The sequence below is a fragment of the Mesocricetus auratus genome, unplaced genomic scaffold (assembly GCF_017639785.1).
Source record: "Mesocricetus auratus isolate SY011 unplaced genomic scaffold, BCM_Maur_2.0 Super-Scaffold_100007, whole genome shotgun sequence".
NCBI classification, from domain to species: domain Eukaryota; kingdom Metazoa; phylum Chordata; class Mammalia; order Rodentia; family Cricetidae; genus Mesocricetus; species Mesocricetus auratus.
In genome coordinates, this window is record NW_024429191.1 from 37,896,190 (window position 1) to 37,913,768 (window position 17,579).

Here is a 17,579-nt window from a genome sequence, read left to right on the forward strand (position 1 = left end):
TATGTAGAGGAAAAGGAAGGAAACATATCCAAATGACTTATTTTACTGTTTCCTGAGAGTTCTCACACCCAAAAATTTTTTCAGAGCCTCTGTGACACTCTTATTCCTGAGACTGTAGATTAGTGGATTCAACAGAGGGGTTAGTATCGTGTAAAACACAGACACCACCATGTCCTTCTCAGGGGTGTGGAAGGAGACAGGGAGCATGTAGGTGTAGACAGCAGCACCATAGAAGAGGATGACCACAGTCATGTGGGAGGAGCAGGTGACGAGGGCCTTCTTCCTGCCCTCTGCCGAGTTCATCCTGATAACTGTGAGGAGGATGGATGAATAGGAGCTTGAGATGACTATCACAGGAATGACAAGCATGAGCACACAGCACAGGTACATGAGGGTCTCATAGAGCCAGGTGTCTGAGCAGGAGAGCTTTGTCACAGCAGGCACCTCACAGAAGAAGTGGTGGATTTCTTGGGATCCACAGAATGGGAAGGTCATGGTGACAGGAGTGAGTAAGAAGCCATCCAAAGATCCCAGGAACCAACAGACAGACATCAGGAAGAGACACACCCTATGGTTCATGAGGACAGGATACCGGAGTGGATGACAGATGGCCACATAGCGGTCATAAGACATGGTAGCCAAAAGGAAAAATTCTGAACCTGCTAGTGTTGCATAGAGGAACATCTGCATCCCACAGGCAGTAGCTGATATCTTGTGGTTTCCCAGTACCTGGTCCATGAGCATCTTGGGCACAGTGACAGAAATGTACATCATGTCCATGAGGGACAACTGGCTGATGAAAAAGTACATGGGTGTGTGGAGGCGGGTGTCACATTGTATCAGAAGGATCAGAAGGGCATTGCCAATCAATGCCATCAGGAAAACCACAAATATGACTACTGCAAGCAGAGCAGGGTGCTTGGACTGAGTGAAGAATCCCACAAGGATGAAATATGACTGTCCAGTGTAGTTACTCATCCAGTTGGTGAAGTTCATAAATGTTTTCTAGGTAAGGAAGAATGTTTTGGGGTTGTGTCATCATGTGACCCAAGGAACTAATACTCAGTGATGTTCCCGTTTACCTGATTATACTACCAGATGAAGTTCCCTGGGCCTGGAGATCTGAGGATTGCATATTACACATAATCCAATCAATTTTTTTGAAAACTTAGAATTCATGTCTTGATCAGAACCACTGGTAATTCAGGACAAAATTTCCATAGTTCAAGGTCATGAACTTTCCTAACAACAAATAGTATCTTCTGCCAAGTACTAACAACTTGAGAAATTCTGCCCCAGACTAACACAAATAATGATTGAGTGACAAAAAAACCATAAAATCAAAATTATTTTGAAAATTTTCGTTTTAAAATAAGCCTTGCAATTGGAATCTTAAAAACTGCGAGGTGTATTTCATATTTAAAAAAAACAGTATACACACCGACTTTGGACTCCCATAGAACAATGTGAGGTGCACTCTCACTCTGAACTCTTGGGGAAGGGTCTAGGCCCTGCCCTATATGAAATAACAGACTATGGACACCCCCATGGAGGGCCTCACCCTCCCTGGGGGAATGAGGGGATAACGGGGGGGGGGGAGGTTGGAGGGAGGGCACGGGAGGAGGGGAGGGAATGGGAGAGGGACCTGGAACTGACTTGTGAAGCAACCTCGTTTCTTATCTAAATTTAAACTGGAAAATAAAATATAAAAAAATTAAAACTTATAGGGGAAATTTCAGCAAATGGACATCCCTGGTCCCCGAGATTTGGCTCCTTTGAGAATTTCTGTGCTGCTTAAGAAACTTTACCTTCACACAAGCAGTACCAATTCTCAGAACCCTAAAAATTTTTAGCAAGAAAACTACTCGTTGACCAAATACTGCCTCAATTGCAGATGTCACTCAATACAGTAGTGCTCCATCTGCTACCTAAAGTAATGCTACTGATAATGATGGTGGAGGTGGCGATGATGTTGGTAATTTTGGTTTCTGATTTGCTCAAGGTGAAATAAAGCAAAGCAATGAAAGTTCTTTCAATATCACAAAGTAAAAATAGTTGTGCACACAACACTGTGTTAAGATCTCACCAACCTGGAGGGCCATCTTAGAGATGAGTAATATTGTTGTATTATGGGCTACAATTCTTTCGTTTTACAGTTTAAATATCATGCCCAAATTTAAGAGTTTGGTTTTCAAAATAATAAGTAAGAGAATTTCAAATAAATAATGTTTACAGTCTACTTAAAGAAAACTTTGGATTTGATATTCTGTACATGTATATGTGTGCTTATTTTGTATAAATGTATAAAATTTTAAATGTGTTTAAATAAGCATTCATATGAACTTAAGAATTTACAAAGAAATACTTAACATAGTTATACATTTATCCCTGGTTGGCAGTTAGGAGAAAAACTTGCCTGTGTAAGATCTCAGCTTCTCCAAGTTCACCTCCTCACAACTCCCACCACATGCTCTAACTCCATAGGACCCTGAGGTGACTGTGCTCACAGACCACGCCAGGCTGTGCTTGCAGCACCATCTGCTTTGTGGCTGTCACTGTCCTTATCTCATGGGGTCCAGGAAGAAGAGAGAAAGCTGAGCAACACTGAGATGCTCCTGGCACGGGCGCCCTGCTCCCTATGCTCCATGCTCACAGCCTGACTCTGCACTGGACTCTGAACACAAGTCAAGGAGACTTTGAAGTTGCTGGTGCTTAATAGGCTCCTGCCAGTCTGTGCAGGACAAGAAGTAAATATGATGAAGTCAAATGTTTAAATGGCTGCAAAATGAGTAAAAGCAACAGGCACAAAATATGCCTAGCCTTTCTGAAGCCAGCTAAAGCTTATGCCATGTCTTCTCCTTCAAAAGATTAGACTTTTCAAATTAAAATATTTATGTTTATTTTAGTGTGCATGTGTGTTTTGACTGCATGTATGAATGTGGGGAGGGTTGCAATACACTAGTCACTATTGCTCAAGGAGGGCAATGGAGGATGTTGGATCCTCTGAAAACCATTGCAGATGTTTGTGAGCAGCCCTGTGGGTGTTGGGAGTTGAACCTGGGTTTTCTACAATAGAAACAAGTGCTCTTAACAGCTGATCCATCCCTCCAGCGCCATCTAATTCCAGAATCTGCAAATGTTGAGTTATGTTAGCTCTCAAACTGCACAAATATCTCCTCTTCCTGAGAGGAGTTTAGCTGTGGTTACAGGGCAGGGGGAGTCCAGAAAGAGCTGCAAACTCCAAAGTGTTCACACCTTTGTGAGAGTTCCCTAAGCTATTCCTGCTACTGGACTGGGAAAACCTGTGCTGTTTTGATGCTCAGGAAGCTGAGAGAACTGAAGGGTCCTGATGCCTTCCTCAAAATGTTGGGCAAACTGGAAGCACATGGTAGAAGATGTATGGAGAGACATAGAGAGTTACGATAAACAGATGAACAGATAGAATGGCAGGCAGACAGACAAGAGATTTCATTTCTACCCAAGTTTCTTTGGCAGATAGAGACTATCTATGTTCAAAATATAAACATTCCAAAACACTGCAGAGACAGCAAACTGTTTGGTTTATATTTGTGGACAAGGCAGGTCTCAGGTTAGGGCAGTGGCCACCACATATAGAAACCTAAACACTAGGGTGGACGGAGGACATAAGAAACCTGGTTTCTGTGCTGGTCAAATCAGCACTGCACTCTGTCAAATGGGAGTTTCTGACATCACTCAGGACACCAGGAGGACTAGAACATGGTGACTGAGACACATATGGAGATTGCAGCATGGTCAGTTCTGTTCCAGCTCTCCAGTTTGCATCTCCTGTGGACCGCCAGGTCAGCGTCACACTGGGTCACTAACTGCACTGGTACAGTGACCCCAGGCTACTGGAGTCAGCAGCATCAGAGTCTGTTCTGAAGCCGGCCTACAGCACATCTCCCCAGGAGACCCAGTTACTCACCCCATCTCCTTCATCTTCAGAGGAAAACTAAGAATGTGTACCTAGTATCAATCAAGCAACTGAAAAAAGATGTACATTTCACTATTCTGGGGGACAAAGAACATGCCCCTTCCCCAGTTCCCTTAGAAACCCCATTTCCCTCTGGTGTCTGCAGTTCAATCTAGACAATGCCCTGCTGCTCTCATCATTGAAAACATGGGATGAGCATGAAATTCTTGGTGTCATTGTGACACTCTGTAAGCTTGTAGTTCCATGACTGCTAGAGAACACCATAAGATTAGTTGAGAAGGCAGCATACATGTTCTGCTAAGTAGCTGAAACTAAAACATGATAAGACAGATGCATTATGCGAACAGTATTTGAACGTTTTGAAATAAATTACATGATCTTTTCTGCAGAAAATAAAAAAAGATAGAGGAAAACCAAAGGCTTACAGTTAGGAACTACTAGAAGTTTCAGAGAGCAGATGTGAAGTCGGTAACAATGTGCGCTCTGCAGTCTCCCTTCAGCTCAAACTCACCCCAGATGCTGCTGGCAGCTTTGGACATGTGGGTCAAGGTGTAGTGGCTGTTTAAGAGCACAAGGGATAGGAGGGAGTGATGTCATCTCTGGGTGGACTCTGTTCATTAAGGGCTGGTGTGGTGGATTTTTGTCAATAATGTTCCTTGGAGACTTTGAAGATATAATTAATAGAGCTAAAAAAAAAAGGCTGAGAGATATCTCCATTACACAACTATGGTTTTGTCCTTGTGCCGTTTCAATCTCCCAGATTAGTAGAAGTGTAATTGTAACCAGAATTAAATGATCTGAAATTCGAACACTGTATATAAATATCAAGCAGGAGATAGTTAAGTCAGGTAATATGTGGCCAAAGCATTCGGCATTCGGTTTGTCTCTCTGTCTGATGGTCTCTCTCTCTCTCTCTCTCTCTCTCTCTCTCTCTCTCTCTCTCTCTCTCTCTCTCTCTCTCTCTCTCTCTCTCGCTCGCTCTCTCTCTCTTGCTCACTTGCTCTTGCTCTCTCTCTCTCTTTCTACCCTTCCCCCCCCCCGTGTGTGTGTGTGTTCAAATAAACTTCCAGTAGTTTTCAGAGGTGTGGACTCTCAATTTGGAGTTCAACTATGTAGGCACAGACACTGCCCCTTACTAGTGCCCAACAGACTGACCCAGAGGTCCCATCGCTCTCTGCCATCTTGTCCTCTCACTATTGCAGCATCCCTGTGCTATGTGGTCAGTCACAAGCCATGTTCTTCAGAGCTCCATAGAACTTAAATGCTTGTTTCATTGTAAATAGTGACATGAAAATTATAGAACAATCTACAAGTACAGATGTCTTTAGTGAAAAATGTAAATGTATTACAGTCACTTGGACAAAATTCATAGTCTTAAGAGTCTGCACATTGTGGTCACTCGTATACAGAAACAGAGCTGTATTCACCTTTCTCCCTGCTAATGGCTTTCCTTGTCCCATGAGCTGCCATGTAGACTTTGGGAACAGAAAAGTCAGCACTTGTCTACAAGGCAGCTCCTGACACTGTGAAACCTAGCCAGCAGGGAGAACACTTCCTGGTCATCACTAACTTGATTTTTCCATGTCTTGTGAACACTGTGTGTGGTGTCTTCTGCAGCAAGGTCTTACCATCAAGGTCTAGGAGGTAACCAAGAGCAATGGCACCAGCCTGTGTAGTTTGGAGGGTCTCTAGGACATGCATGAGGAACAAGTCAATAACAGATACCTGACACCTGGCACTGAGCTATTGTGCAGTCCATAGCTTCTGGGAGCCATATCTCTTGGGTAGAGCACGTACATCCCTATGAATACATAAAGAAGACTAGCAATTGGGAAAAAATTTTTCAATCGAATGGACCCAAGAAACAAGCCGGGGTAGCAATCCTAATATCTAACAAACTAGACTTTAAAATAAAATCAATCAAAAGAGATGAAGGAGGTCATTACATACTCATCACAGGTGAAACCCACCAAGAGGAAGTGTCTATTCTGAACATCTATGCCCCAAATACAAAGGCATTCACATTCGTTAAAAAAACATTATTAGAACTTAAATCTCATCTAAAGCCCCACACAGTTATAGTGGGAGATTTCAACACACCACTCTCACCACTAGACAGGAATACCAAACAGAAACTCAACAAAGAAGCAAAAGGGCTAATAGAAGTAATGACCCAACTGGGATTAACAGATATCTATAGAACATTTCATCCACATAAAAAAGAATATACCTTCTTCTCACCACCACATGGAACCTTCTCAAAAATAGACCACATACTTGGCAACATATCAAACCTCAGCAGCTACAAAAAAATTGGAGTAACTCCATGCATCTTATCAGACCACCATGCTTTAAAATTAGAATTCAACAACAACACAAATTGCAGAAAACCTACAAACTCATGGAAATTGAATAATGATCAACTGCACCATCCCTGGGTCAAAGAGGAAATAAAAAAGAAATTAAAGACTTCCTCGAATTCAATGAGAATGAAGACACAACATACCCAAACCTATGGGACACTTTGAAAGCAGTGCTACGGGGGAAGTTCATAGCGCTAAATGCTCACATGAAGAAACAGGAGAACAGTTATACCAGAGAATTAACATCACAGCTGAAAGCTCTAGAACACAAAGAAGCACACTCCCCAGGAGGAGTAGACGCCAGGAAATAATCAAATTGAGGGCTGAAATCAATAAAGTAGAAACCAGGAAAACAATACAAAGAATCAACGCAACGAAGACTTGGTTCTTTGAGAAAATCAACAAGATAGACAAACCTTTGTCCAAACTTACCAAACAGCAGAGAGTGAACACGCAAATTAACAAAATTAGAAATGAAAAGGGGGACATAACAACAGACTCTGAGGAAATCCAGAGAATCATTAGGTCATACTTTGAAAACCTGTACTCCACAAAATTCGAAAATTTAAAGGAAATGGATGACTTCCTGGACAGCTATCAATTGCCAAAACTAAATCAAGAACAGATAAGCAATTTAAATAGACCTATAACCCCTATGGAAATAGAAGCTGTCATCAAAAGTCTCCCAACCAAAAAAAGCCCAGGTCCAGATGGCCTCAGTGCAGAATTCTACCAGAAATTCAAAGAACAGCTTATACCAATTCTTCTCAAAGTGTTCCACACAATAGAAGCAGAAGGGTCTTTGCCAAACTCTTTCTATGAGGCTTCAATAACCTTGATCCCCAAGCCACACAAAGATACAACTAAGAAAGAGAACTTCAGACCAATATCCCTCATGAACATTGATGCAAAAATACTCAATAAAATACTGGCAAATCGGATCCAAGAACACATCAAAACAATCATTCACCACGATCAAGTAGGTTTCATCCCAGGAATGCAGGGATGGTTCAACATACGAAAATCCATCAACGTAATCCACCATATAAACAAGCTGAAAAACAAAAATCATATGATCATCTCACTAGATGCTGAAAAAGCCTTTGACAAAATCCAACACCCCTTCATGATAAAGGTCTTGGAGAGATCTGGGATAACAGGGACATACTTAAACATAATAAAAGCTATATACAGTAAACCAACAGCCAACATCAAACTAAAAGGACAGAAACTCAATGCAATTCCTCTAAAATCAGGAACAAAACAAGGCTGTCCACTCTCTCCATACCTTTTCAACATGGTACTTGAAGTCCTAGCTATTGCCATACGACAACAAAGGGGGATCAAGGGGATACAAATTGGGAAGGAAGAGGTCAAACTTTCACTGTTTGCAGACGATATGATAGTTTACATCAATGACCCAAAGAACTCTACCAGGGAACTCTTACAGCTGATTAACACCTTCAGCAAAGTGGCAGGCTACAAGATCAACTCAAGAAAATCAGTAGCCCTACTATATACAGATGATAAAAGGGCTGAAAGAGAAATCAGAGAAACATCACCCTTTATAATTGCCACAAACAACATAAAATACCTTGGGGTAACGCTAACCAAACAAGTGAAAGACCTGTATCGTAAGAACTTTGAATCTTTAAAGAAAGAAATTAAAGAAGCCCTCAGAAAATGGAAAGATCTCCCATGCTCTTGGATAGGTAGGATCAATGTAGTAAAAATGGCAATCCTGCCAAAAGCAATCTACAGATTCAATGCAATCCCCATTAAAATCCCAGCACAGTTCTTCACAGACCTTGAAAGAACAATAATCAATTTTGTATGGAAAAACAAAAGACCCAGGATAGCCAAAACAACCCTGTTCAACAAGGCAACGTCCGGAGGCATCACCATCCCTGACCTCAAGCTCTATTATAGAGCTATAGTCCTGAAAACAGCTTGGTATTGGCACAAAAATAGACAGGTAGACCAATGGAATCGAATTGAAAACCCGGGTATTAACCCACACACATACGAACATCTGATCTTTGACAAAGAAGCTAAAAATATACAATGGAATAAAGAAAGCATCTTCAACAAATGGTGCTGGCATAATTGGAGACTGGCATGTAGAAGAATGCAGATCGATCCATGTCTATCGCCATGCACAAAACTTAAGTCCAAATGGATCAAAGACCTCAACATAAATCCAGCCACACTGAACCTCTTAGAAGAGAAAGTGGGTGGTACCCTTGAACGAATTGGTACAGGAGACAGCTTCCTGAACATAACACCAGTAGCACAGGCAGTAAGATCAACAATTAATAAATGGGACCTACTGAAACTGAGAAGCTTCTGTAAGGCAAAGGACACAGTCAGCAAGACAAAAAGGCAGCCCACAGAATGGGAAAAAATATTCACTAATCCCACATCTGACAGAGGGTTGATCTCCAAAATTTACAAAGAACTCAAGAAGCAAGTCTCCAAAACACCAAAGGACCCTATTAAAAAGTGGGCTGCAGAACTAAATAGAGAGTTTTCAATAGAGGAGTCTAAAATGGCTGAGAGGCACTTGAGAAAGTGCTCAACATCCTTAGCCATCCGGGAAATGCAAATCAAAACAACTCTCAGATACCATCTCACCCCTGTCAGAATGGCTAAAATCAAAAACACCAATGACAATTTATGCTGGAGAGGATGTGGTGAAAGGGGGACACTCCTCCATTGCTGGTGGGAGTGCCAACTGGTTCAGCCACTTTGGAAATCAGTGTGGAGATTCCTCAGAAAAATGGGAATAAACCTACCACAAGACCCAGCAACTCCACTCTTAGGCATATATCCAAAAGATGTCCATTCATACAGCAAGGATGTCGGTTCCACTATGTTCATAGCAGCTTTATTTGTAATTGCCAGAACGTGGAAGCAACCTAGATGTCCCTCACCTGAAGAGTGGATAGAGAAAATGTGGTACATCTACACAATGGAGTACTATTCAGCAGAAAAAAATAATGGAATCATGAGATTCGCAGGCAAATGGATGACACTAGAAGAAACCATCCTGAGTGAGGTAACCCAGTCACAAAAAGAGAAACATGGCATGTACTCTCTCATATATGGATTTTAGACATAGATCTGGGGAGTGCCAGCCTACAATCCTATGGCCAGAGAGTCTGGGAAACAGAAACTTGATTTAGTGGCTGATCGAAGAAGAGGCAGACTCCCTTGGTTAAGTACTGAGCTGAACTCAAGAAAGCCAGTAACAGAGAGGGAGGACTGATGATCAAAGGGATTAAGACTGGGCTGGTTTAACCCCCAAAAACAGCTGACCAGACAAAGGTTAACTCTTGAATCCCAGACATTAGCCTGGGAAGCCAGCATGGGACTGATCAAGACCCCCTGAATCTGGGTGTCAGTGAAGAGGCCTAGGGAATCTATTGAGCCTTGGGCAGCAGATCAGTACCCATCCCAAGTATACACACGGACTTTGGACTCCAATAGAACAATGTGAGGTGCACTCTCACCCAGAACTCTTGGGAAAGGGTCTAGGCCCTGCCCTATATGAAATGACACACTATGGACACCCCCATGGAGGGCCTCACCCTCCCTGGAGAAATGAGAAGATAACGGGGGGGGGGGAGGGGAGGGCACGGGAGGAAGGGAGGGAATGGGAGAGGGACCTGGAACTGACTTGTGAAGCAACCTTGATTCTTATCTAAATTTAAACTGGAAAATAAAATTAAAAAAAAAAAGAAGACTAGCAAGCCTTTTCATACGGCCTTTTCAAACATCCTTAGAGTTCGATGTTCCCTTTTCTGTCCTTGCTCTCATCCCTTTCCCCACTTCACATTCCTTCCCCGTCATTCCTCTGTCCTTTGTGCCACTGTATTCTACTCTCCCCTATCCCTAAGATCTTTGTCTCCCTTCCCACCAATCAGCACTCCCCAGTCTCCTGTATTCTGCAGATTTGCAAATTAAACACACAAATTGAAAGATTCAACACTAAGATTCACATATGAGAGCGACGAGGTGACATTCCTTGAAAACAAAAATCATGAATGTGTGAAGAGATGCTTACACTGAGAATCAGTTACGCATTTCACAACCCAGTGACAACAACGTGCATTAACATGGCAATTCTTGAGAAAATTTCTTGCTCATGAACTATCTAATGTGTGTGCAGTGGTCTGTTTGAATCTGTCACTATTATGAGACTACCCATTATTTCACTTAATTTTGGTCACATACAAATTGAGATTCTTCTCCTTTTAGTAGAGTGCTCAGAGGCCTGGATGCCTGAGGGATGACTGGATGCATGGTTGGGTGGGGCCAGTGAGTGGGGTCCTCTCCCATGTTCTTCTTGATCAATGGGACCAACATGAGAGATGAGGCCACTCCAAAAGAACAGAACCTCTCAGTGTCACATAATCCACAGGGTAAAGGGGTTTCACGTGTCTCAGATTAGTTTTGCCATTTATTTACAATTCACTTTCTAGATAATTGTCATATGGATTATATTTCTGAGGTTTTTAAAAGTTCAAGTTTTGGATAAAGACACTATAAGTGACCTGGATACTTCAGGACACAGAAATGTGGTGGTTTCACTAGGAGTTATAATGGTTCTAACTGTAGATATTAATTCTGTTTTGAAATTTTCTTAAATACAGTGAAATTATAAATCTCAGATCTAGGCCCAGGGACCTTCCTCTGTTAGCACAGTCAGGTTGAAACACCACACATCACTGAGGATTCATTCTTAGGGTCACATGATATTAACCACAAGCGTTCTTGTTTGCCTAGGAGACACCCATGGTCATCCCCACCTGGATGAACAACTACACTGCACAGTAATATTTCACCCTGGTGGGGTTTTCAGTCAATCCAAACACCCTGCTCTGCTTGCTATGGTAAAGTGTGTGGTTTTCCTGATTTGTCTGAGAATGCCCTCCTGATCCTTCTGTACACTCTGACACCAGTCTCCACACACCATGTGCTTTGTCATCAGCCATCACACTATGTGACACTTGCAGTTGAGGATTTTACCTTCTGGCTGCCCTATCTTATGACCAATGCATGGTTACAATTCCAGTTAAGTGTTTTAAGAGCATACTGATAGACAAAACAAAATTTTTTTCTGTCAAGGCTTAAGATCTGGTCCTCCTACATAATTTAGACTAGGAAGGAGGCCCCAGGACTTTTATTCTCTCTTTTACCAATTGTGCGGAGATTTGGGGATGGGTGAGGGCCTTTCTGACCATGGCCTTCCTTTGGAAGCATTGGGAACTTGTCCCTCAGAATTGACTCTCTTCATTGTAGAATGTACACTGACTAGCATCCACTCCATGGAGCCCCATTGGCCTCTGGATCAAGAGGACAGGTGACTCACTAGAACTGTAAGACCTTTTATTAGGTGTCCTACAGCTCCATGAGACCTAGTGACCTTGAAGGACCAAGTCAAAAATACTGCCCTGCCAGGCATTGGTGGTGGCACACACTTTTAATCCCAGCACTTGGCTGGGCAGAGGCAGGTAGATCTCTGTGAGTTTGAGGCCAGCCTGGTCTATAGAGCGAGTTCCAGGACAGCTTCCAAAATAATACAGAGAAACCTGGTCTCAAAAAACAAAAAAAGTACTGCCCATTTAATCCCTCTGTCTGCATGGGAGTAGGCTCCAAGTGGTTTTTATCAACACACAGGATTCAGGTGCACCAGTCTGATCTAGTATTTTTAAATTTTGTATAATATTTGGGGAGAGGGAACACTTTTTTGTCCACTAAGTCAGCCCTTGTAGATGTTTCCAAAAGCAGGTCAATAAATAACTTTTGGGGACTCTAATATTTTAGATACATGTTTGATTGAACTTTGACCTGAAAGTTTGATTAACATCACGTAATGATCTTTTCTGCTCATCTTCACGTACTTTACATAAGGTACTCAGATGTTCGGTAACCTGTTGCAGATTTTCAACTTTGGATTTACCAAATGATTCTGGAAAAATTAAGCCGTCTTAATTTAGATATAAGTAAAATTATACTGAAATCCTCTTTTTACTAAAAATATCTTAATAGCTACTTCCTTATAACATTTGCTTCTCTAGAGTAAAATGCACAAATAAAATTAATTCTTATTTGGAGGCATCCAGTTACTAGGGACAATAGTGGTAGGAAGAACAGTTGAAGGAATCAGCATTGGAGGCTGCCATTCTTTGGTCTCACTAACTGCCATAACTAAAGCTATAAATAGCTATGTGACTCTTGTGAGCCTCACTGAATCCCTGAAGATCCTTAAAACACTCTGATTATAAAGAAGAAAGGCTTTCTAGCAAATTCTCTGCAGATGGAGCAGGTGAGATGCACAGACAGTGGCATCTCCTTTCCCACTGAATCCCTAGGAACAACGGTCAGGTCTGTGCATGTGTGGGCAGACTGCACTGTGCGTCAACTTCCCTTATTTCCACTAACTATTTTGTTGCATTTCCATGACACGTCACTTTGGGGTGTGGGCTCATAACTTGTTAATTACACAGGCTTTGATTGCTTCATGACACTGGTATTTTCATTTCTCTTCCTCAACAAAGATCCTCATGAATCAGTTTCCAGGACTCTTCAAAGCCTTCACATTTCAAGCTGGAGAAGTTCATGCAGGAGTGACAATCGGTCAACTGGCAGGAGATATTGGGGTGGAATGCTGTCACCCTGGCAGCTGCATGTGTCCCTTTCTGTGCATTAGATGCTCGATTCTCTGAATCTACTGGTAGCCCTTCGCTAACACCATGCAGCACCCAAAACATCCGTGTTCCAACAGTCCTGAGTCAGTGGCCTTAGGTGCTGGACACAGCCTGGAGTCCCACAGAGCCTCTGTCACCTGCAGTTGATGCAGATGATCCAGACCAGCAGCAACAGGGAGAGACCCATTTTTCCCCTCCCCTGTCAAAGTCCACACAGGGCCTGGGATCAAACCAATTGTGAGTCAAGACACTGCCCCATATACAGGCTAACTTTCTCTCTTAGTTGGTATCCCTGGAACCTCTCCTTCCACACCACCCTGGCTAAAAAAACCCAGATTAAGCTCATCCCTGATACTTCCTATAAACTAGTTGCTAACACAGACTCTCTAAGCCCAGATTAGTTTTATTTAATTAACGAAAATGCAATGCATTTTTACATAGTTAACCAAATACAGCATAAACAAATGAAGCACATTTTGTCTAGTTGAACACATAATCCACACATACGATGGTGATGTTCCAGGCCGTTGTTAATACTGGCTATGACTTTCCACTTTAACAAAACTGAAGGTAAATGAGGCTGTGGCAGAGGTTTCTATCACTATCCCTGGCTGCCTTGGTTACATTCTGCTTTGAAGTCCCACAGGGAAGTTGCTAACAACATCTTTATCCAGGGATGAGCAGGGTCCAGCCAGGGATGATGTCACTTGCCTCCTGTTCCTTGTGCACCTAAATAATTGCTGTCCCTTGTCCCATACGACCCAGGCTGCTGCTGCATCTGATGGTGAGTGATCTAACAGGAGAGAAGGCACAGAACTGGATGGATGCTAGAGAGTCTGTTTGTTCTTCAAGGGATGTGCTTATCATTTATTGTCATTTTTTTGTTTTTTTCAAGACAAGGTTTCTCTGTATTGTTTTGGAGCCTGTCCTGGAACTCACTTGGTAGACTAGGCTTGGTCTCCAACTCACAGAGATCCTATTGTCTATTTTTTATGCAGAGGAAAATATTCTGCCTTTCTCTCTCTCTCTCTCTCTCTCTCTCTCTCTCTCTCTCTCTCTCTCTCTCTCTCTCTCTCTCTCTCTCTCTCTCTCTCTCTCTTTGTGTTTTTGGCCAGGGTTTCTCTGTGCAGGCCTGGTTGCTCTATAGACCAGGATGGCCTTGAACTGTAAGATCTACAAGATCTATAGGCTTCTGCCTCCCCAGTGCTGGAATAAAAGGCATGCACTACCACACCCAGCTTCTCCTAAAGTACTTTAGTACTTCCTTACTGAGATTTTTATCTAAGATACGAATGAAGCAATATGTTACACACACACACACACACACACACACACACACACACACACACACCAGACTTGGCTTGATTTCATTGCTGATCCCCCTGCCAGTCTCACAAGTGCTAGGATTGTAGCAGGAATTTGATAACACACCCACCCTTCCTTATGTATTATTAGTGTTCATATTACATCCATTAGTTTTCCAAAATTGTCTCTTTTGTGATTTATTTAACTTCAATTGTGGGCAACATTTGAGTGTTAAATAATTCTAAAATAATTTTCTTAATCTTATTCATGTCTCATTTGATTGTTTCATGACACTGGTATTGTCATTTCTCTTCCTCAACAAAGATCCTCATGAATCAGTTTCCAGGACTCTTCAAAGCCTTCACATTTCAAGCTGGAGAAGTTCATGCAGGACATTGGTGGGTGATCTAAACACAAACTATACATTCCTGGGGAAATGGAGTTTCTCATAGAACCCAGGTAGGTTTGACTGGGTGCCTACTCATAGGCTAACCACTCATACCCTGTGTGTTATTGTGTGATGTGAAGCAGATGCCCTGAGACCCTGAGCTTCTCCACTGAAAAGGAAGGAAATGTGGCAAGTCCGCACAGGGCGGTCCAGGGATGCTTCTGGCTTGGGATGATGCTTTTCCATTTCTCTGCCTTCACTGTTAGAACTACCCAGCGTTAACAGTGCACCCAGCTGTTCACATGAAATTAACAACACAGCATGGGTAAGAGTAGCCAGCTGCTGGTCCCTGCCTTGTGTAGACACCGCTTTCCTCATCTCACTGCTCGCTGGGTGCCTTGTCACCAGTGTTCTCCACTAAACAGAGTGCACTGCCTTCCCAGAACACCTCCTGTCCCTCACCTGCCTCTTCCTCCACTCACCTAGCAAACGCTGTTCAGGGATTCTCAGAGACTGTGAGAGCCTCTCCAGTCCTTGTTCACTGTGTCCACAATTATAACCCCGGTCAGCAGGTACCTTTAGGTGACCGCTGGAAAGCTCAAGTTTACAACAGATACAGGTTTCCTTTCACACACAAACCTTTTAAAATGGAAATATGTGTTTCTATCTCTCAGTCTATTTGTCTGTCTGTGTTTCTGTCTGCCTCCTCCCATAGGTCTCATGTTTGTCTGGTATTTATATGAAGGCATCATGGACCTGTCCATGTTCTCTGCTCCATCAGCAATCTTCAGAACATGGTCCTTTAAGGACTTCTAAGCTGAGGCTTAGATCTGATTGTGGACCCTATAAGGAGATGAACTTAGAGAAGTAGAGACCAGATAAGGGTGAGACTTCCCATCATTTCAGTCTAACCAGCATTAGATGAGCAAGCATGTTCTCTGTGTTGTTGTATCTATATTTTCATATGAATTTGCTTATATGAATGTGTATTTAAAGAGCATTATCTATGAAAACAAACATATGTAAGAAACTTCAAATTCAGTTTTAAATGGACTGTACGCATTTTTCAATTAAAACCTCTTACCATATTATTTTTTAAAAAGCCACATTCTTCAATATAATAAAATATTTTATTGAATATATAAATTGAATATATAATATTGAATATAATACTATATTATAATATAATAAGAAATTACATTGAAGAATAAGAATAAGAAAAAGAGAGTGCATCTCATAAAGTGTTAATATTACAAGAAAGTATACAATGGCTCTTAAGAATAACTTTGACCATTGACATTCTTAAAAATGTGTCTATTTTTCTCATGTGCATTTACTTTTTATTGTTTTTTGTTTGCTTATTTTGTTCAATAATTTTGCAGATTTCAAGAACTTTTTAATTAAAGTCACTGTTAATCATCAGGAAAGATCATGACCATGCACTATTGTAGCTCTACTCTGAGTTTTATGGCTCTAACCACAGATGTAAATTCTTGATTTTTAAATTGCTTAATATAGTTATCATTGTACAGGTCTAGGGAACTTCATCAGCACACTATGCTTTTGCACATATCATTACACAGTTACTAACCCCAAACCATTTCTGGTTGCCTAAGAGACACCCATGAACATCACCACCAGGATGAACAACTACACTGGACAGTCAGATTTCACACTGGTGGGATTCTTCATTCAGTCCAAACACCCTGCTCTGCTTGCTATGGTCATATTTGTGGTTTTCCTGATGGCCTTGTCTGGGAATGCACTCCTGATCCTTCTGATACACTCTGACTCCCACCTCCACACACCCATGTACTTTTTCATCAGCCAGTTGTCCCTCATGGACATGATGTACATTTCTGTCACTGTGCCCAAGATGCTCATGGACCAGGTCCTGGGAAGTCACATGATCTCAGCTGCTGCCTGTGGGATGCAGATGTTCCTGTACCTGACACTAGTAGGCTCAGAATTTTTCCTTTTGGCTGCCATCTCTTATGATCGCTATGTGGCCATCTGCCATCCACTCCGGTATCCTGTCCTCATGAACCATAGGGTGTGTCTCCTCCTGATGTCTGTCTGTTGGTTCCTGGGATCCTTGGATGGCTTCATGCTCATTCCTGTCACCATGACCTTCCCATTTTGTAGATCCAGGGAGATCCATCACTTCTTCTGTGAGGCCCCTGCTGTGACAAAGCTCTCCTGCTCAGACACATGGCTCTATGAGACCCTCATGTACCTGTGCTGTGTGCTCATGCTTGTCATTCCTGTGACAGTCATCTCAAGCTCCTATTCATCCATCCTCCTCACAGTTCACAGGATGAACTCGGCAGAGGGCAGGAAGAAGGCCCTTGCTACCTGCTCCTCCCACATGACTGTGGTCATCCTCTTCTATGGTGCTGCTGTCTATAATTATATGTTCCCTGCCTCTTTCCATACCCCTGAGAAGGACATGGTGGTGTCTGTGTTTTACACGATACTCACCCCTCTGTTGAACCCACTAATCTACAGTCTCAGGAATAAGAATGTCACAGAAGCTCTGAAGAAATTGTTGGGTGTGAAACCTCTCTTTTTAAAAACAATGAAGTAAGAAACTTGGAATGAATAATTTCTTCTTCTTGTCTCTAGACATCAGTTGTTTTAGGTCACATGCTGTTTGTATCCCTTATCCATCATGTCTCATTGCATGGTCATCCCTTTTAAAGAATTATGTCTCTATTCTAAAAATTTCATTGAAATATTCCCAGTACATTCAAAATCTTTATTTTCAGCCTGTCAATGCTACATTCTATGAAGTTGATAGTGGCTGTTTAATATTGTGCAACAAAAGTTTTATCATTTAAATGTATGTCATACTG

The 17,579-nt window shown here is 42.1% G+C and overlaps 2 protein-coding genes across 2 annotated transcripts; one reads left to right on the forward strand and one right to left on the reverse strand.

The window, feature by feature from the left end:
* Positions 1-42: 42 nt before the first annotated feature.
* LOC121141145 (olfactory receptor 2T29-like) lies at positions 43-996 on the reverse strand. The gene has a single exon (XM_040747995.1). It carries the CDS (start codon positions 994-996, stop codon positions 43-45), a length of 954 nt encoding a protein of 317 aa, XP_040603929.1.
* A 15,352-nt stretch (positions 997-16,348) lies between these two features.
* Positions 16,349-17,311, forward strand: LOC121141146 (olfactory receptor 2T29-like). Its single transcript, XM_040747996.1, has one exon. It carries the CDS (start codon positions 16,349-16,351, stop codon positions 17,309-17,311), a length of 963 nt encoding a protein of 320 aa, XP_040603930.1.
* Positions 17,312-17,579: the final 268 nt, after the last annotated feature.

Excerpts from the sequence above, each read along its gene's own strand:
- LOC121141146 (XM_040747996.1), top strand. The coding sequence starts at position 16,349 with ATGAACATCACCACCAGGATGAACAACTACACTGGACAGTCAGATTTC.
- LOC121141145 (XM_040747995.1), bottom strand. The coding sequence starts at position 996 with ATGAACTTCACCAACTGGATGAGTAACTACACTGGACAGTCATATTTC.